Raw genomic sequence first — 21507 nt, 5'->3', positions numbered from 1 at the left:
CTCGTCTCTCGATTATTGGCCTGTTGTGCGGCGAGCAGTATGAGCTTCAACTTGGAACGGAATCATACGATATGTGGTGTTACTTAGCATTGTTTTCAAAATTTATCCATGTTGTAGCATGTGTCAGTACTTCATTCCTTTTTTTATTGCTAAACAGTATTCTATTGCGTGTGTATACCTTATTTATCCATCAGTTTATGAAATTTGGTTTGTTTTTCACTTTTGGGCTATTTTGATAATGCTGTTATGAGCATCTGTGTATAAGTTCTAAGTCTCTTTTATCCTATAGAATTCTCTCCTTTTAATTTTTTTTCTTTGTAATTTATTCAGTTAGGAAATTGGTTTGTCTTGTGGAGCTTCCAGAGTCTGGAACAAAAGCCCTCCCAAAGGCAGCTACCTCCAATCACTGGTGGATGCAAGCTGCCACTTGTAACTGGAGAGACTGGCATTTTTCCTTTTTTGCCAAATGCCAGACTTGTAGGTGGGCCAACAGGTCAGCCCACACCCAATCCAAAAGTTTGTAAGAGTGGAGCAGTGGGAGAATTTTTTCAAATTTTTTGTTCCCTTTTGTGGCCTAGCAAAAAAGGAAGTCAGAAGAACTGTTCAATAGGGATGTCAGTAGTCTCAGACTATCTGCGCATAGGCCTTCTAGGTGAGGGTGGTGTCGGCCAGGTTTCTCCACTGTTTAAAAGTTACTATTTCCCCTTTGCAACATCAGCGCAGGCTGGGTTCTTCACAGTATTGCAAAAGCTTCTCCGAGTACCTTCCAGCACCCTGTCCACTTGGCTCTGTTGGGTGGCCTAGCACTCTGAGCTGGGAAGCAGGTGGCAGACTGGCATGTGGCATGCGGGCGCTGGGGTGCTCAGGATCTTCAGGACAGTGCCAGCTGCTCCCACTGCTTGGGACTGCCGCCAGTAGGGTGCGCAAGAGGGCCAGCAGCAGCAGTGAGTCCCACTGCAGGAACACAGCTTGCAGTTCTCTGGGACAATGGAGAGGGGTGAGCCAGGGCTGCTGGTGGAGGTCTTGGGGGGTCTTTCCATCCCCTACACCCAGCCTGAGCTGAGCAGAGGGAAAACCAGGAGAATTTGGATGTTGGAGAGACATGGAGGGATGCTCAGTGTCAGGATGGTGGTCCGGTTAAACAAGAGGAGGGTGTGTAGTAGGAGGTGGACGTGCAGCTAGAAAGACAGACACCCAACCCTGGTGGAAGCATGGCAGGTGGACTAAAGTCTCAGCCACTCTGTTCACAGGCCAGATAGGCAGAAAGATTCCCAAACAGGCAGGCAAACAGACACATAGATCCCTGGCAAGACAGACTTCTAGATAGAGTCCCAGGGAGAGAGAGACTACAGCAGGACAGCCAGACAAATGGACAGATTATTGGACAGGTGGGAAGGTGTTCAGCCAGGCATCCAGAAAGACCTGTGTCCAGACACATGGACACCCCTCCCACCCCACTTCCAGCCAACCAAAAGACAGAATTCCTCAAGGTTAGACAGAGCCCCACAATTGTACAGAGAGACCATTAACTCAATGGAAAGACATTCCACTACCCAGTCAACTAGCCAGCCAGACCTTCAGCTTGACAGACTTACTCTTTGCCAGTAGGACCCAGCCTATGAGAAAGGCAGGTGGGTCCTCAGGATAGACAGATGTCTCCTAAGCCAGGGGGACAGATAGACATATACACCCCACCCCATCAGACAAATAGACCCTCCGCCCCTAGTGGAACAGAAGATCCCAGAGTGCCAGAACCCAGTTGCTGGGTTAGTTGCTCTGCCTCCCAGTCATCACCATAGGTGATATGGATGGCTCACTGACCCTCAATGTTGCCTCTGCTCCCCAGGTAGCACTGGTTTCCAGTGATCATTGACATCCAATGACATTCACTACCAGCAGGGTCCATAAAGCCCTTTCTTGATCCCACAGTGGCTGTTCCCCCTTTACTCTGGTATCCACTATACCCAAATGACTGCCATTAGTATCCATGATTACTCAGGGACTTGAGTCTCTGTGACTCCTCCAGTGGGCCTCCATATTTTCTCAAAGTTCACTGATACTTCTGTATCCTGCCACCCTGAGTCTCCAAGAACCCATGACCATCCAAGAAATCTCAGTGATTCCACTGACATTCACTATTGAGCCCTGGTTGGGGGTCCTCAATGACCTTCCCTGACTCTTTTGACCCCTCAGTTATTTAGTAAACTAACATTCCAAGTCCCAATGGCTCCTCAGTTACTTTCAGTCTCTCACTGACCTCCCAGTGACTGCCATTGACGTCTACTGACAGTCTCCATGAACATCCAAGGAACTCTCACTGGCCTCCAATGAATTCACTATCAATGTCCATCCTCAGTGATCACTGCTGACCACCTTTGAACTCTCAAAGATGACAGTGATAAACACTGAGTCAACAGTGACTCCTACTGACCCCTCAATAAGTGAAACATCCCCACTAACTGGCTTTTTGACCTCTCAGTCACTTAAACTGGGGTCAGCAACCCACAGCCTGCAGGAAACACACACACAAATCGTGACACATGAAATTAAAATTTAAAGTCCACGAAGTTTGGGACAAAGCCATGCTCATTCCTTTACATGTTGCCTATGGTTGCTTTCACCCTGCATAGCGGAACTGAGTAGCTGGGACAAGGACCAGAGACCCAAGCCCTTTAAGAAACAGTTTGCCTGTTCTTGACTTAACTCTGATGAATTAGGTCCACATTCCTCACCCCCTAGGTGAAGGATGGGCTAGCCCATCTACACTGGCCAATCCTTGGCAGGGGCCGTAGGCTTCTCTCTGCTCTCTCCAGCCTCCCCTTGGTAGCCCTGGGAGCTGGGACAGCAGCTGTCCTCCAGTCTTCTCCACATTTTCTGAAGACAAGGGACGAAGGAAAATAAGCCCCTTAAAAGCACTGAGAACACCTAGTCCCTTGGAACCCACTCCTAGAGCCTCGATTCTCAGTTTCCCAGAAGGTTTATGCGGGTTGAAATCCTCAAATTAGGACTGGATGCTGGCGCCCCCAGTTCATCCTAGCCCGACCCAGAAAAAGAAGGAGCCTCAGGAAATACACGGATTCAGTCTTTCTCACAGCCCAGGTGCCCGGGTGTCATTTTCCCCCTCGGCTACCTCCCCCGACCTCCCTCGGACCCCGCCGAAGCGCAAAGCGCGGGATGGTCCCCACCCGGGGTCCCCCAGGCAGGAGTTGCAGCTCGGTCTCGGCGACCGTCTTTACTCACAGCTGCCACGCCACCCCGGCTCGGATCCGGACACAGCCTAGCTCCCAGAAGACACAGCCGGGGAGGCCGGGCGAGGGCATGCAGCCATCCGCCCTGCCCGGGCGCGGACCCCGGGTCCAAGAGAGAGGAAGTGGCCATGGAACCGTGCGGACTCAGCCAGCTCACGCGGAGGCCATAAAAAAGGGAAGAGCCAGAGCAGGATCCACGTCCCTGGCCCACCCCGGGTGAACCAAGCGCTCAGGCAGCCGCCCCGGTCCGGGAGCCTGTAGGCGAGGCTGGGGCGGGCTCTGAGTGTCATTGGCCGAGGGGAGCGCCCTGTCCGCCGCTGCGCACTTCCATTGGCTGGCGAGATCTGAGGCGGGGCCTCGGCAGCCTCCCACGGAGTCTACACTAGGTGGGAGCGCGGAGTGCCACAGGTGGACTGGGCATCGCTAGCCGGCAGCGCCATGAGCTGCAGCTTGGACGCGGCGAGGAGCTTCTTGGAGCAACTGGAGGCACGGGGAGTCCGGGAGGGGGCGGTCCTCGCCTACGAGTTCAGCGTGAGTGGCCGAGTTGGCCGGCAGCGCGCCGCGCTTCGGCTCCTTGCCCAGGATGGTCCAGACGTCTGTTCTCCTGTGCGCCCTGCTGCGCTTTGCCTCTCTCTCTCTGTCTCTCTCTCTGTCTCTCTCTCGACCTCCAGGGGCATCTCCTCGCCTCGAGATCTCTCTGTTTTTCTCTCCCCAGCACCTCTCTCTGTCGCCCTCTCTCCCTGTCTGTCTTCACCCTCTGCCAGTAGGTCCCAGAGGGCTATGTCCACGGCCGGGTCGGGCGGGGCCGCACACGCCCTCGGGTCCCTGCGCCCTTGCCGCGCTCCCAGAATCGTCCGGTTGCTGAGCAGGGCAGGCGCTCACCTGCGCTGGACACGCGACGCCCGGCCGCTCCAGGCGACCAGGCAGTCACTCCTGTGGTCCTGGGGAGGAAGGGGCTGGGGAAAGAGGAACCAAGAGGCCCCGCTGCGGCGAGTGTGTGGACGCCGGCTCTAATAGGCGCTGTGGCCTGTGGCGCTTTATCCGGTCCCTCTGGCCTCAGTTTCTCCTTGGGTGAAATGCGGACATTGATGACTCAACTGGCCTGAGGATTAAAACAACCGGTGTGGGTAAAAAGCATTTAGCACATCTTGAGCTCTCACTTTGTAGGCGCCTTTGTCACTAGTTATAAATATTCTAAACTTTACAATGGGGTAGTGCAAGCTGTATGTAAAGAATGCTAACGCAGCAGCGGCGTAGGCATCGCATCTACATGTACTGAGGTATTTTAAATATAATAACATGGAAACGTGCTATGCAAATACAATATATGGTGACATCTCAAATTTAGAAATAAGTTTGGTAAATATATGTATGTATCTAATAAATGACTATATATCGTTGAGTATAATAAAAATAGATAACAAACATTTATGAAATAATTTTATTAATAAATAGAAAATATATAGTGAATATGTATAAATATGATTGTAAACTATAATTTACACAATAACATTAGTTAACTTCTTAAAACAGTAGAATACACATAAATACAACATAGAATTATAATTTATCAAATAAGCAGTTATTGAAGTTCCTAAGTAATAAAATATGTAATAAATAGATAAAAGAAGTTTAAGATAAATCTAAATTTACACAAATATAAAAATAAATATCATATATAAGAAATGCATAATAAATGCAAAATATATAATTTATTCAATATGAAAATGTACATAATAAATGTAAACATAATATCCAGGTAGTACATGACATCATGTCCATCCGGGTCTGGGTCCAGTCTGGGACAATAAGCAGTGCCAGCTGCTGGAGGCCACCCTCCTGCAGGCAGCCTCCTGTACTCACAGGAGTCTTTGGGTCTCTCTAGGCCTTGGTTTCCTCATCTATATAGTAAAAATATTAATAGTGGTACCCACTACACTAGTGTGTCCACGAGGATGTAAATGACTTGATGGGCATAAGAACACTTAGAATGGTGGCTTGCACTCATCAGGGGGCTTGGTAGGTGTTACTTATTATCATCATGATTATGAATACTTGATGATGGTAATGCTATTCACTAATTATAATAATGGAACAGTAGTAAAGCACCTATAGTATCTAGTTACATAAGTAGTGTTATTCATTATAATTCATATGCATTGTATATTGTCTTATATATTGTGTATCACCATGTTTGTTATTTTAAATGCATAATATATTACAATTATTGTTCACAATACAATGTAAATACACATTGAGTGTACAGGGGGTAGATGCTCAGAGGTCTGAGTTCAATACTCACTCACTCACTGTGCCACTTCCTGGGTGGGACTTTCAGCAAGTCACTCAAACATGTGGTGCCTCAGCTTTCTCACCGGCATGATGGGGACGTCAATAATAGTACCCACTTTGGAGGGACCTTGCAGGTGGTTCAATGCCCTCACACAGAGCCTGGCACAGAGAAGGCACTCTGAGTCGCTACTATTATGGAATCATAATTAGCAGGCCCTGTGCTATCTGGGCACTGCACTCACCTCTCACAGGCCACGTGCTGTGTATCCCTGTGAGAGTCTCAGTGTCCCAGGACCCTAACCTGTCTCCTCTCTTGCTCTCTCCTCCCTCTCCCGGGTCTTCTTTCTGTCCTCCCACCAGGACATCCGGGCCCGCTCAGCCTCCTGGAAGACAGACAGCGTGTGTTCCACTGAGGCCGGCAGTCGACCAGAAAATGTGAGGAAGAACCGCTACAAAGATGTGCTGCCATGTAAGTTGGGGGTGGGAGTGGGGACCTTCTGGAGGGAGTCGGTGCTGCTTTGCATGCCCGCACCCCGAGGCAGTGCAGGTGTTAGCCCGGATCCCCGTGCCACCACTGGGCCCCCAGAACTCTCCCTCCCAGGGCCTTGCTGTGGCTGCATTTCTCTCCAGCAGTCTGCGAGTGCACCTCGATGGGATCCCTGCTAGGTATGCTGTCCCCTGCTGGCTTTCATCTGGGAGGTCGTCAAGGCCCCTGTCACCCACAAACTCCACGTTTCTCACCTCTCCCGCTGGCAGACGATAAGACACGAGTGATCCTTTCCCTGCTCCAGGAAGAGGGACATGGAGACTACATCAATGGCAACTTCATCAGGGTCAGGCTGGGCGTTAGGGAAGAGGCAGAGGTGGTGGAGGGGACAGCGGGATCTCCATAGTGAACTTAGCCTTTACCAGGGCACAGATGGAAGCCAGGCCTACATCGCCACGCAAGGACCCCTGCCTCACACCTTGCTAGACTTCTGGCGCCTGATCTGGGAGTTTGGGGTCAAGGTCAGCTTTGGGGGTGTGTGAGGTATGTCCAACATTCTGGGTCCTCCCTTGGCCCTGATAACCACACCCCCTAAACCAAATCTCCTCCTTTTCCCCTTACCCCTCTTGTCTAGGTGATCCTGATGGCCTGTCAGGAGATTGAAAATGGGCAGGTAGGTGTCCTCAGCCCCTAGAATGCATATCCTTGTGCAGAGAGGAGACAGGAGAAATCTTGCTAGCTCCTCTTCCCTGATGCCATGACTCAATGGCCCAGTTCTTGGTGTGACCCTCACTGTACCTCTGCTAAGCCCACTATTACTATCTTTAATTTTTTTGTTGATCTTTTACCTTTTATTCATGGGGCTCAACCCCTCTCCTGCTGATCTTCCCGCCCCATTCCATACCATAGACCATAAGGCCCTATAACTGTGGCTTCCCCAGTACAGCTCTGATCTCTCTTTCCACCTTTCTCCCCTTTATTCACTCCACTCCAACCACCCTGGCCTTTGTTCTGCCTCGGGTCCTATGCTTTGTTCCCACTGCCTGGGACATTTTCCCCTTGGCCTGCTCCATCACCACCTTCAGGTCTTGGCTCAAATGCTACTTCCTCAATGAGATCTTCCTGGATCTCACCCATTTGGAACTCCAAGCACTCTCACTCTCCTTCCCTTGTCCTACTTTCATTTTTTTCTTCACAGTTCTTACCAACTTCTAACATACAAGATAATCTACAAATGTGTTATGTATATTGTTTATTCTGTCTTCCTGATAAGAAGAAAAGTTCCATGAGGGCAGGGATCTTTGTTTTGCCCATTAGCATAAATTAGTTACTCAAAGAATGTATGTCAACATTGAAGGCACATGGTTTCTGCATCCTGGCGTGCTCCATGGACAGGGCTGGGGGTGGCGTAAGTACTGCCCCGGGATGGCTGGCTGATCATGGAGTCTGTACAATCTGTAGTGATGTACCTTCTTCATTCCTAATTTTGATAGTTGGTCATCTGTCTGTCTCTCTCTCCTACATTGGTCTGGCAAGAATAAAGACAAGCAAACTTTAGTTGTTGTACTAAATCTGTCCTGCTGCCTGTTTTTGTAAATAAAAATGTATAAGAACATAGCCACACTCATTTGTTTACATAGTGTGTATACCTGCTTTCATGCTACAATGGCCAAGTTCAGTAGTTGCAAGTTAAGTACATTGTATGGCTCACAAAGTCTAAACTATTATTATCTGGCCATTTATAGAAAGTTAGCCAATCTCTGGGCTAGAGGCTTATCAATTTTATTATTTTTTCAAAGAAGCAGCTTTGAGTTTTATTCATTTTCTCTATTTTTTTCATGTTTATTTCATTAATTTCTTCCCTTTATCATTTCCTTCCTTCTGGTTTAGGTTTAACTTGCTCTTTTTTTTTCTAGTTCCTTAAGCTTAGATAATAGATTTGTGATTTTTTTTCACATATAAGTATTTTTAAAAATATTTATTTACTTTTTGGCTGCATGGGGTCTTAGTTGCGGCATTGGGGATCTTTTTGTTGCGGTGCGTGGGCTCTTAGTTGCGGTACGCAAGCTTCTCTCTAGTTGTGGTGCGCGGGCTCAGTAGTTGCGGCATGCGGGCTCTGGAGCATGTGGGCTCTGTAGCTGTGGCGCACGGGCTCCAAAGTGCGTGGGCTGTAGTTGTGGCACATGGGCTCTCTAGTTGCAGTACATGGGCTCTCTAGTTGCGGCATGTGGGCTTAGTTGCCCTGTGGTATGTGGGATTTTAGTTCCCCGACCAGGGATCAAACCGGCATCCCCTGCATTGCAAAATGGATTCTTAACCACTGGACCACCAGGGAAGTCCCCACATATAAGTATTTAATATCATTCATTTTTTTCTATGCAGTGCTCTAGCTACATCTCACAAACTGGTATGTAGTGTCTTTTTTTTCAGTTAGCTCAAAATATTTTCTACTTTCCCTTGTGATTTCTTCTTTGACCAATGGTATTTGACCATGGCTGTGCTTAAATTCCAAATATTTGGGGGCTTTTCCATATATCTTCCTGTTATTAACATTCAGTTCCATTGTGGTCAAAGAACAACTTTATATGATTCAAATGTACTGAAACTTGTTTTGTGGCCATGAATGTGATCTATCTTGGTAAATGTTTTGTGTGCACTTGAAAAGAATGTGTATTCTGCTTTGTTGAGTGGAGTGTTCTATAAATATCAGTTAGGTCAAATTGATTGTGTCTTTTTGAAAGACACTTTAATATCTTCTATATCTTTACTGTATCTTCTATATCCTTACTGATTTCTTTTCTCTAAATGTTCCATCAATTGCCAAGAGAGGAGTGTTGAAACTTCCAGCTGTTCTATAACTGTGAATTAGGACAAGTTTCTCAATAGTATTATTCAAATCTTATTATTCTTACCTTTTTTTTTTTCTTTTTGGCCATGTGGCATGTGGGATCATAGTTCCCCTGACCAGGGACCGAACCTGTGCCCACTGCACTGGAAGGGTGCCCCCTGCAGTGGAAGGGCAGAGTCTTCACCACTGGACTACCAGGGAAGTCCCTATTCTTACTTGTTTTCATCTACTTGTCCTATTATTTGCTGAAAGAGGAGTGTTGAAATCTCTAACTCTGATTTTAGATTTATCTACTTCTCCTTTCAGTTCTGTCAGTTTTTGCTTCAGATATTTTACAACTCTATAATTGAGTGCTTATACAGTTAGGATTATGTCTTCCTGATGAATCAATCCTGTTTTCAATATGTAATGTCCCTTTTATCTCTAAAAGGAAAACGGTAATATCCCTTTCTCTAAAGTGTACTTTGATATTAATATAGCCATTTAAAGTTCTTTAGATTAGAGTGTGCATGATATCTCTATTTTAATTCTTTTACTTTTTATCTGTGTTCATTTTTATTTATTTTATTTATTTTTTTGGCTGCACCACGGGGCTTGCAGCCTCTTAGTTCCCTGAGCAGGGATTGAACCCATGCCCCCTGCAATGGAAGTGCAGAGTCCTAACCACTGGACTTCCAGGGAATTCCCCATTTTTATTTTTAAACTGTGTTTGTTATAGCTGGCATATTGTGGGTACTTACTTTTTTATCCAGTCTGACAATCTCTGCCTTTAATTGGAGTATTTAGTCTTTAATGTGCCAATAATGTGTCTAAATCTATGATTTTGCTATTTGTTTTCTATTTGTTCCATCTGTTCTTTGTTCCTTTCTTATTTTCTGTCTTCTTTTTTACTGCGAATTTTTATGACTCTGTCTCACAGTCATTATTCACTTATTAGTTATACCTCTTTGTATTATGTGCTTGTGTTCTTAGTGGAATGTGTACTTATCACAGTCTATATTCAAATAATATTATATCATTTCATGTAAAATGTGAGAACTTTACAATAGCATATTTCAATTTTCTCTTTCCATGCTTCAAGCTATTGTTGCCCTAGGTTTGATTCCAAATTTAAAATATACTACACAACACACTGCTATTATTTTTCCTACAGATTATCTTTAAAAAAAACAACTTTATTGAGATACAATTCATCCATCTAAAGTGTGCAATTCAATTGTTGTTAATATATTCCTGAGTTATACAGTCATCACCACAATGAATTTCAGAACCTTTTCATCACCCCATAAAGAAGCCTTGTATCTATTAGCAGTCATGCTGCATTTCCTACCAAACTCCACCCTAGGCAACTACTAATCTATTTTTAGTCTCTGTAGATTTGCCCACTCTGGACTTTTCCTATAACTGGAATCATATGATATGTTGTCTTTCATGACTGGCTTCTTTCACTAAGGTTGTGTTTTAAGGCTAATGTATATTGTAGCATGTATCAATACTTCACCCATTCTTATTGCTGAATAACATTCCATTGAATGGATCTACCACATTTTATATATCCATTAATCACTTATAGAATTTGAGCTGTTTCCACTTTTTGGTGATTATGAATATTGCTGCTATAAACATTCATGTGAAAGTTTTTGTGTAGAAGTATGTTTTCATTTCTCTTGGATATATACCTAGAAGTGGAATTGCTGGGTCATATGGTAAACTCTATTTTTAACATTTTGAGGAACTACCAAACTGTTTTCCACAGTGGCTATATCATTTTACATTTCAACCAGCAATGTATGAAGGTTCCAATTTCTCCACATTCTTACCAACACTTGTTATTGTCTGTCTTTTTCATTTTTGCTATCCTGTTTGATGTGAAGTTGTACTCATTGGGTCTTTTTTTTTTTTCAGTTGTGGTAAAATATACATAACATAAATTTTGCCATTTTAACGATCTCAAGTGTACAATTTGGGAACATTAAGTACACTCACAGTGTTGCAAACCGTTACCACTGTCCAATTCCAGAACTTGTTCATCATCCCAAACAGAAACTCTGTATCCATTTAACAGTTTCTTCCCATTTCCCCTTCCTGCAGCTGTTGGTAGCCTTTATTCTACTTTCTGTCTCTATTAATTTGCCTCTTCTAGGTACCTCATATCAGTGGAGTCATACAATACTCGTTCTTTTGTGTCTGACTTATTTCATTTATCAGGTTTTCAAGGTTCATCCATGTTGTAGAGTGTATCAGAATTTCATTCTTTTTAAGGCTGAATAACATTTCATTGTATGTATGTACCACATTTTGTTTATCCATTCACCTATTGATGGACATTTGGGTTGTTTCTACCTTTTGGTTACTGTGATAGTGCTGCTATGAACATTAGTACATAAGTATCTGTTTTGAGTCCTTGTTTTCAATTCTTTTGGGTAGTAGAATTAATTACTGGATCATATGGCAATTCTGTGTTTAATTTTGTTGTTGTTGCTTTCCACAGTGGCTGGACCACCTTATATTCTCACCAGCAATGCACAAGTGTTCCATTTTTCCAAACACTCACCAAGACATGTTATTTTCTGTTTTCACTTTTGTTTTTATTAGCCATCCTAATGGATGGGAAGTGGTATCTCATTGCAGTTTTGGTTTGCATTTGCCTAATGAGGTGGATTTGTGGATTTGGTTTACATTTACCAAACATCTTTTCATGTGCTTATTTTTCCATTTGTATGTCTTCTTTGGAGAAATATTTGTTTCGGTCCTTTGCCCATTTTTTAATTGGGTTATTTGTCTTTTTATTATTGGGTTGTAAGAATTCTTCTGAATACAAGTCCCTTATCAGTATATGATTTAGAAATATTTTTTTCCATTGTGTGGGTGTCTTTTCATTTTCTTTATAGTGTCCTTTGAAGCACAAACAATTTTTAATTTTGAAGACTTCCAATCTATTGTTTTGATGTGTTTTTGATGTTGTATCTAACAAGTCATTGTCTAACGAAAGGTCAAAAAGATTTACTCCTATGTTTTCTTCTAAGTGTTTTATAGTTTTCTCTCTTATGTTTAGGTCTCTGATTCATTTTGAGTTAATTTTTGTATATGGTGTAAGACAGCGGTCCAAATTCATTCTTTTGTTTATAGATACCCAGTTGTCCTAGCACCATTTGTTAAAAAGACTGTGCTTTCCCCATTGAATGGTCTTGGTACTTTGTTGAAAATCAATTGAGTGTACACGTAAAGGTTTATTTCTGGACTCTCAATTCTATTCCATTGATCGACATGTCTATCTTTGTGCCAGTACTACACGGTATTGTAGGTTTGTGGTAAGTTTTGAAATCAGGAAGTGTGAGTCCTCCAAATTTGTTCTTCTTTTTGCGAGATTGTTTTGGCTATTCTGGGTCACTTGCCATGCAGAAAAGAGTTAACATATCAGGCATAAATGCTTATGCTTAAAAAGAACTTCCTGCAAGGTTGACTCTTGACTGGAAATTGGATTTCTAATAAGAGTGGCTCACCATGCCTAAACTGTTTATACAAACAACGTGTCTATGTGACAGTAGGTTTATGTGAACATCTGCTTTCCCTCTGGGAGTCTGAAGTTTTGTCACATGCTAGTCAGAGGTGCCTACATACCACATAGAGTCCCCCAGTAAAAACCCTGGGCACTGAATTCCTAAATGTCCCTGTGGACATTTCACATGTGTGGTCACAACTCATTCTGGAGGAATTAAGCACATTCTATGTGACTCCACTGGGAGAAGAACCTTGGAAGCTGGCACCCTGTTTCCTGCAGACTTCACCCTGTGCGCCTTCTCCCTTTGCTGTTTTATCCTGTAACCTTTCATTGCGATAAATTTTAGCCACAAGTACAACTCTATGCTGAGTCCTGTGAGCCCTCCTATTGAGTCTTCAAACCTGAGGGCAGTCTTGGGAATCCATAACACATTTATTAATGTTAACATATTGTTTATATATTAATGTTAAGATCAGCTTGCCCATATCTTCAAAAAGCCTTCTAGGATTCTGATAAGGATTTCATTGAATCTATCAATTCTGGGGGTGGGTGGGAGGTACTGCAAATAATAGTTTTTTAAATATGAAAATACAGTTGATTTTTCTATATTGACTTTGTATCCTGCAACCTTGCCGAACTTGCTTATTAGTTCTAATAGTGTGTGTGTGTGTGTGTGTGTGTGTGTGTGTGTGTGTGTGTGTGCATTCTTTAGGGTTTTCTATATATAATATCATGCTATCTGCAAGTTGACATACTTTTGCTTCTTCCTTTCCAATCTGGGTAACCTCCCTTCCTTTCTTTCTTCTTCCTTCTCTCCCTATCTTTTTTTTTTTCTTTTCTTTCCTTTCCTTTCCTTTTCTTTTTTCTCTCTCTTGCTTCCTCCCTCCTACCTTCCCTCCTTTCCTTCCTTCATTTCTTTTTTCCTAATTGCACTGTCTACAACTTCCAGTACAAAAAAGTGCAAACATTCTTGTCTTGTTCCTGATCTTAAGCACAAAACATTCAGTCTTTCACCATTAAGTATTAGGTTAGCTGTAGGTTTTGGTAGATACTTTTTGTTGTTGTTGGTTTTGCTTTTTAAATCAAGATGGGGAATTTCCTTTCTATGTCTAGTTCCTTTCATATTTTTATATGAAAATGTATTGGATTTTGTTCAGATTTTTTTTCTGCATCTATTAAGTTGATCATGTGTTTTTGTTTCATTTTCTATTATTATGGTATATGATATTGATTGACCTTCATGTATTGATTTTCATATATGTGTTCCTGGGATTAATCCCACCTGATCCTGTGTAAAATCCTTTGTTAATATTGTGTTGAGGATTCTTCTGTCTATATTCTTGAGACGCTGCTTAGTAGTTTTCTTTTCTTGTGATATCTGTCTGGTTTTGGTAGCAGAATAATACTGGTCTCATAAAATATGTTGGCAAATGTTCCTTCAATTTTTTGGAAAAGTTTGTGAAGGATTCCTATTAATTCCTCCTTTTTTGGTAAAATTCACTAGATTATCTTTTAAAGATGTTAAAAATGAGAAATACCTTTTACATTTAGCTACATATTTACCTTTTTCTTTACTTTTCATCCCTTTGTGTGGGTCTGTATTCCACCTGGTTCCTTTTGTATGAAAAGCTTACTATAATATTTCTCATAGTGCAGTTTTGCTTGTGACAAAGTCTCTCAGCTTTTGTCTGAAAGTTTTTTTAATTTCAGCATTTTTAGGGTGTCACAGCATTGATCTCTGGCTTGCAGAGTTTCTAACAAAATTCTGCTGTCATCCTTATTCCTCAGTATGTAATGTGTCTTTTTTATGTGTGATGCTTTTAAGATTTTTTTCTTTATCATTGTTTTTCAGCAATTTGATCATGAGCTACCTTGGTATGGCTTTCTTTATGATTATTCTCCCTCTGGTTCATCGACCTTCTTGGATCTGTGGGTTCATAGTTTCATCAAATTTGGAAAATTTTCCAGCTATTGTTTATTCAAAAATAGCTTCTATTCTCCCCTCTCCTCTTCTTCTGGACTCCAGGTACACATACATTAGGCTACTTGATATATATTTCCACAGGTATCTGATTCTCTCTCTTAGTTTTTTTCCCCAGTTTTTCTCTCTCTTTTTCATTTTGAATAGTTTCTATTGCTATGCCTTTGTGTTCACTGATCTTCTGGTGTCTAATCTGCTATTAGAGAGTGAATTTTTTTTCATATTCTTTTCCATTACGGTTTATCACAGGATATTGAATACAGTTCCCTGTGCTATACAGTAGGACCTTGTTGTTTATCCATTCTATATATAATAGTTTGCATTTGCTAATCCGAAACTTCCAGTCCGTCCCTCCCCACCCCCTTGCCCACAGCAACTACAAGTCTGTTCTGTATCTCTGTGAGTCTGTTTCTCTTTTGTAGATAAATTTATTTGTGTCATATGTTAGATATTTAGTGATATCCTATGGTATTTGTCTTTCTCTTTCTGACTTACTTCCCTTAGTATGATAATCTCTAGGTCCATCCATGTTGCTGCAAATGGCATTATTTCATTCTTTTTTATGGCTGAGTATATTGTATATATATACCTCATCTTCTTTACCCATTCATCTGTCGATAGACATTTAGGTTGTTTCCATGTCTTAGCTATTTTGAGTAGTGCTGCTATGAACACAGGGGTGCATGTATCTCTTCAAATTATAGCTTTGTCCGGATGTATGCCCAGGAGTGAGATTGCTGGATCATATGGTAACTCTATTTTTAGTTTTTTGAGGAACCTCCATACTGTTTTCCATAGTGGCTGCATCAATTTACATTCCCACCAGCAATGTGGGAGGTTCTCTTTTCTCCACACCCTCTCCAGCATTTGTTATTTGTAGACATTTTCATGATGGCTATTCTGACCAGTGTGAGGCGGTACCTCATTGTAGTTTTGATTTGCATTTCTCTAATAATTACTGATGTTGAACATCTTTTCATGGGTCTTAGACAGTGAATTTTTTATTTCATATATTTTATTTTTCCTCTCTAGAAGTTCCATTTAGGTCTTTTTAATATCTTTTATTTCACTTTCATCCCTTTTGTGGTTCCCTTTTCATTTTTGAACATATTTATAATATTTACAAAGGCTGTTTCAAAGTCTTTGTCTGCTTGTTTCCTCATCTCTATTGGGTCTTTTTCTGCTGCTTTTTCTCCTGGGTATAAGTCATATTTTCCTGCTTCTTTGTATGTCTAGTAAATTTTTATTGGATGCTCAATATTTTAAATTTTACAAAAGTAAATTTTGGATTTTTTACCTTCCTTTAAAAAGTGTTGGACTTTTTGTGGAAGGCAGTTAAGTTACTTTTAGATATTTGATCATTTTAAGGTTTGTTTCTAAGCTTTTGTAGGGCAAGTCTAGAGAAGCCTTTATTCTAGAACTAAGTTCTTCTACTTTCAATGTTTGATCCTTCAGGTTCCCTATTGAATGCCCCTTTTAATCACTCAGGTCTCTCCACTGTGGCTGGAGGAAATGTAAATTATTTCTGTCCCACTGTGAGCCCTAGGAAATGTTCATCTTATAGTTCCCTAGCTATTATTCCTTCAAGGGAAGTTATTCCTTCCTAGCTTCATGGGGTTTCGTGTCATATGTGCCCAGATCATTATTCAGCTAAAGACTTAAGGGGACCCCTATGCAGACTTCTGGAGTTCTTTGCTTTTGTTTGCATAGTGCTGTTCTCTCAAGACCTCTGCCTTGGCCTCCCCGAGCCAAGATCTCTGGTTCCTCAACTCAGTGGGCTCATCAAACTCTCCAGGTTCTGCAGCCTGGTTACTGCCTCTTGGCAGTAAGCTGGGGAGGTCATAAGGTTTGACTCATGTGTTTCCCATTGTTCAGTGATCACAGTCCTGCAAGGCTGTGGACCAGTGTCTGAAAATAGTGGCTCATATATTTTGTCCAGGTTTTCAGTTGCTTACAGAAGTAGAATATTCTGGACTGTCTTCCTCCTGCACAGTCAGAAGCTCACATCTCCATTGAGTCTGTCTGTGTTTACTCTGATGAGGTTCTGCTGCCTGGCCTCCTTTGAAGTTTCAGTTGTCTGTGCTTCCACCAGCAACCTGAGCTGTCCCATGCGGGGTGTGCACGTGTTGATCTGAACTTTGAGGCAGACTCCCCCTCTTCACTCTCTGCCCTTTTCCCCTTGCCTTTTGCAGAAAAAGTGTGAGCGTTATTGGGCCCAAGAACAGGAGCCACTGCAGATTGGGCTTTTCTGCATCACTCTGGTGAGCTGGGGCAGAGGTGGGAACAGCACTTTATGAAGTCTCGGATGTTGTGGAAGATTTCACAGATGATTCTGAGTGGAAAGCTTTTGGGCTGGGCCTGAACAGTTTTCCCACAGTCCCACTCACACTGCAGGGAGCGCTCTGGTATTAGCATTGCAAATAGTCAGAACTCATTATATACTGTTTTTGCATTTTAACTACTATCATGGTTATCTCTGTAAATGTTCATGTGCCTGGTTAGGTTCTTAAAATTCTTATTTCCCTTACCCTTTCAAAAGAACTCAGGAAAATCTCTCATAAGTCATAAATACAATTGGTATTGAATAAATACAATGAAACTTGTTTTAGAACAAAAGACGTTTTTTTGTTTCACTGTAAATGAGCTTGTTGGATATTTAATCATAGTTCCTCTTTCTCCCCTTTGTGAAATGTTTCCTTCACAAAAGCCATGGGAGATATTCGGGCTAAATTAATTTTTAAAAATATGTTGTTTGTATTTGATTTTTCTTTTGTTTTTTTTTGGGGGGGCCATGCTGCATGGCTTGCAGGATCTCAGTTCCCTGACCAGGGATTGAACCCAGGCCATGGCAGTGAAAGCCCAGAATTCTAACCAGTAGGCCACCAGGGAACTCCCTGTATTTGATTTTTAATCAGAAACGCTTTGTTTTTTGTAAATATGTCTTTTGGCACCTGTGATCTTTGTTCTCTGCCCTCTTCTCACATGCCCCATATCCACAGACAAGGGAGACATGGCTGAATGCAGACATCACGCTCAGGACTCTTCAGGTCACCTTCCAGAAGGTACTGAAAGGGGAGGAGGAGACTCCTACATAGGGAGAGCTGTTTCCTGTCTCTGTTTTCTCATCTGTAAAATGTGCATTAACAATAGTACCCATCTCTTCAGTTATTATCTGTTGCATTTAAACGGAGGATGTGGAGAACTAGGGCTGACATGTAACAGGGGCTCAATAAAAGCATTTCTTTCTTTTTTCATTCTTTGCCCCTCATTTCCTGTGTTTCAGGAATCCCGCTCTGTGTACCAGCTGCAGTATATGTCCTGGCCAGACAGAGGGGTCCCTAGCAATCCCGACCACGTGCTCGCCATGGTGGAGGAAGCCCGGCGCCTCCAGGGATCTGGCCCCAGCCCCCTCTGTGTCCACTGCAGGTTTAGGAAAATGGGCTTTATGGGGGTCTGGTGAGACAGAGGGGATGGTGGTGGAGAGGGGACAGGGAGGATAGTGCAGGGCTTGGAGCCAGTCTTACAGTCTGAGTGCCTGTTTCAAGAAACCTGAGGCCACACTTGCTCAAGTTGCAGCTGAAATGGTTAGTATTTATTGAGCACAGACTGTCTGCTAGGGAGTAAGTACACAGTTGATGCTCAACAAATATAAGCAACTAGAAAGGTTTTCCTTTCAAATTATAATCTGGGATTCTGGGAATCAAAAAGTGCTGCAGGGGACACTCCATTAAGGCCCTCACCCCCAGCCCCAAATGCCCCCTTTAAAAGGGGTTGCAGGCAGGCCCTGACCAAGCTCACTCTGATTTTCACTTGTTAGCGCGGGCTGTGGGCGAACAGGTGTCCTGTGCACCCTGGATTATGTGAGACAGCTGCTCCTGACCCAGGTATGAAGAGGGCATACAGCGCAGTGTGGGTCCTGTGCCTATGAGGTCCTGCTCAAGTGCCCATCTCTCTGCCCTAGATGATCCCACCTAACTTCAGCCTCTTCAGTGTGGTCCTCGAGATTCGGAGGCAGCGGCCTGCAGCCATACAGACAGAGGTGGAAGCCGGGTCTCCTCGTTCCAAGGACATATCCCTCCTGTTCTGGTCTTCCCTTCTCGATGATCCCTCTTCCCTCCCCCACCCCTTCAGGAGCAGTACAGGTTCCTGTACCACACAGTGGCTCAGATGTTCCTCTCAGCGCTCCAAAATGCCAGCCCTCACTACCAGAACCTCAAGGAGGTACCAAGGCCCCCTTCCAATCCTCAGAGACCAGGACCCAGAGCAGAGGTCTATGGCCACCACCAGCGCCAGCATCCAGCCCTTGGACTCCCTCCGGGAGCAGGGACTGATGCACTATGATATCTACCTTTGTCCTCCTCCTTGCTCCCTTATCACTGTCCCCTCTTAAGCTTCCCCCACAGAGCCCACAGTGACCTCGCACCACTAGGAGCCTGGATAACGTCCTCCGAAGCCTCATGCCTTTCCCTCCTGCCTTTCCCCAGAATTGTGCCCCACTCTACGATGATGCCTTCTCCCTCCGGACTTCCCACACCCTTCCTGCCACAGCCCGCCCATCCGGCGGGGTCCTCAGGTACCCAGCCCCCTCCCCTCAGTCTTCCATTTTCACTTTCTCGTCCTTGGAGGCTGGCCCTTTCCTCACCCTTGAAACACCAGCCCCTTCCTTGCCGTTCAGTTCACCAAATATTCACTGGCCCTTTCTTGCAGCTGACCTCTGGGAACCCTCCCCAAGATGATTCTTTAATCCCAGAGATCCATTGCCTCTGCCCCTCAGGCTAGCTCCCGATGTTAGTTCTCTCCTCGCTTTTCCACTCGTTAATTCAGCGGATATTTTTTGAGGCCACCCAACTGTAAGGCCTCATGTCGGGTGCAGCAGAGACTTCAGCCCTTGGTCCCTGAGACCAGCCCTCCATTTTGAGACTCTCCCTTGCTTCTCTTTAGATGTCACTTCCTCATTCATTTATTCAACAGACAACTACACAGAAATGACCAATCCTCAATACCAATATCTTGCCCCATTCACCTGCCAGGCTGGCCCCTTCCTTCCTTCATCCACCCAACCTGCTGGGCGCTAGGGACACAGAGACGAGACCCCTTTCCCCAGAGACGCTACCACCTCCACCTCCTCGCTCCGTAACTGCGCGCCGCCTCGGGCGGGAAGGAAGCCGGTGGTTTGCGCGCCGAGCGCGCTGCCCCCTCCCTCCCCAGCCTCGGCGCCGCCGCTTCACTTCCTCCCCACCCGCAGGAGCATCTCGGTACCCGGGCCCCCGGGCCTCGCCATGGCCGACACGTACGCTGTGGTGCAGAAGCGCGCGGCCCCCGCGGGCACCGGGACAGGGGCGGGCGCGCGGGCGCGCGGCGCGGAGGAGACGCCCCTCTACAGCCAGGTGACGCCGCGCGCCCGGCGGCCCCAGGCGTACGCGGAGGACGGGCGCGGGCCGCTGCCCGGCCGCGGTAAGTCGACGCGGCCCGGGCGCGGGGCTGGGGAGGGCTGGCCCCGACCTGCTCCGTCTCCCGACCCCCTGTGGCTGCGGTCTGGAGGGTCTGGAGGCCACGAGGACCCCCACCCCCCCTCCACCGAGTCCGGCCCGGTCACGCCCCGGAGGCTGACGTCCTGGCTTCCCCGGCCACGCCTCTGGGACAACCGCCCGTCCTCTGGTCACGCCCGGAAGCGTCCCGGGCCAAACCGCGGTCTCTGGCCCGACCACCTAGTCTGGGCGGAGGTCTCCGATTTGGTCACGCCCCTGGCCACGCACCCTCCTGCTGGGCCCCGGCGCCCGGCCCCCAGCCTGCCTTCTCTGGCCTGGGAGGATGCGCATTTGCCTCCGAGTGGCTCTCCGGAACTTCGAGGGGCGGCCTGAGCCGATCTGTTAGGTGGTTTTCTGCCCGCAGTTCCTGTTGACCAAAGCCCAGCAGGGCCTGGCGCCTACGAGGACGTGGTAGATGGAGCTCAGACTGGTGGGCTAGGTAAGTCAGACAGCCTGGGTCGCTGGGACTCTCTACAGTTTTAACTGAATCCCAGGCATTTGGGGCTTTAAGATGGTGTTAGGAAAACACACGCCCTCGGAGTCCTGTGGATGTGTCAGCAGCAAACCGTGAGGGCCTGGAGGCTTGGGGGTGACTTTCCACGAGTTGCCTACCTCTCTGCACCTCAGCTTCTCCGTGATCCCTACGGTGCCCTTCCTTTTCCAGGCTTCAACCTGCGCATTGGAAGGCCTAAAGGACCCCGGGACCCGCCTGCCGAGTGGACCCGCGTGTGAGTGCAGCGCCCTTGCCTGCCTGTTGGGTGCCTGGTCCACGTGGGTTCCTGGACTGCTGAGGGCCGTGCTCTACTCTGTGACGTGCTGGGAATGGGGTTGCTGGGCTGAATCAAAATAAAAGTTTCTCAGTGTGGAAAATATGGGGGCTTTGCCTCAGTGATCATAACGTTCAAGGCGTGAGGCTTGGGGAGGTAGTTGGTTGACGATGGCTGGTGAGGTTACACTGAGCATATTCAAGAATAAATTCAACCCCAAGAGTCTGGGCAGGGCTCCCGGCTGTGAAGGGAAGGATGGACAGATAGGCTTCTGGAGACTGTCCCCTTCACCACTTGAAGGACTGGTTCAGCTCAGTATCTGAGCCTCCCTCACTCAGACACTCAGCTTATAACACAGGGAGATGGATGGACCCCCGTTGACCTCCACCATTCAGACAGATGGAAGCCAGGCATAACAACAGCCAAGCAGACTGATTTCAGACAGGTGAAAAGATCCCCAGATGGGCAGGCAGACAGATGGAATCCCAACCTGGACAGGCATATAGCAATTCCCTTAGACAGCCAGACCTTCAGAGGGACAGTCCATGGGTGGACCTCCAGCCAGAGAGAGTGGCCCACTGACAGCCTAACAGACCACTCCATGCAAAACAGACCACCCAAAAGACAGACCACTTCCCCCAGCTAAGCAGCTAGACGGACATCAGCCAGATAAACCCTTGGCTGGACAGACTCCCAGGCAGATGTAAAGAGATCCCCAGCTGAATAGACACAGATGTCCTCTCAGCTAGACAGACCTCCCAGCTACACAGACCCACCCCCATGTGGGCAGACAGCCTGACAGACCTAGTCACACAGACTCCCAACTAGCCAACTGGACTCCAGCCAGGCAGATA

General features: G+C 45.5%; 1 protein-coding gene across 6 annotated transcripts; it reads left to right on the top strand.

Moving 5' to 3' along the window:
* The first annotated feature begins 3617 nt into the window (after nt 1–3617).
* PTPN18 (protein tyrosine phosphatase non-receptor type 18) lies at nt 3618–20756 on the top strand. Of its 6 annotated transcripts, none has more exons than XM_049712203.1 (16): nt 3624–3779; nt 5901–6009; nt 6174–6206; nt 6297–6373; nt 6453–6548; nt 6662–6700; nt 16551–16619; nt 17358–17420; nt 17642–17784; nt 18176–18242; nt 18320–18397; nt 18490–18579; nt 18843–18931; nt 19604–19812; nt 20251–20325; nt 20551–20756. In XM_049712203.1, the coding sequence occupies exons 1-16, from the start codon at nt 3687–3689 to the stop codon at nt 20616–20618; spliced, it is 1398 nt and encodes a 465-aa protein (XP_049568160.1). In that variant the 5' UTR covers nt 3624–3686; the 3' UTR covers nt 20619–20756. The 6 variants fall into 6 exon arrangements, with proteins under 6 accessions (XP_004276943.1, XP_049568161.1, XP_049568160.1 ...); XM_049712202.1 differs by having other exon boundaries at nt 6171–6206; XM_004276895.3 differs by lacking the exon at nt 6174–6206 and having other exon boundaries at nt 3618–3779.
* Nucleotides 20757–21507: the final 751 nt, after the last annotated feature.

Source organism: Orcinus orca, chromosome 7 (assembly GCF_937001465.1).
Source record: "Orcinus orca chromosome 7, mOrcOrc1.1, whole genome shotgun sequence".
Taxonomy (NCBI): Eukaryota; Metazoa; Chordata; class Mammalia; order Artiodactyla; family Delphinidae; genus Orcinus; species Orcinus orca.
Note: the sequence above shows the minus strand (reverse complement) of the source record. Positions and strands in the feature narration are given on the sequence as shown.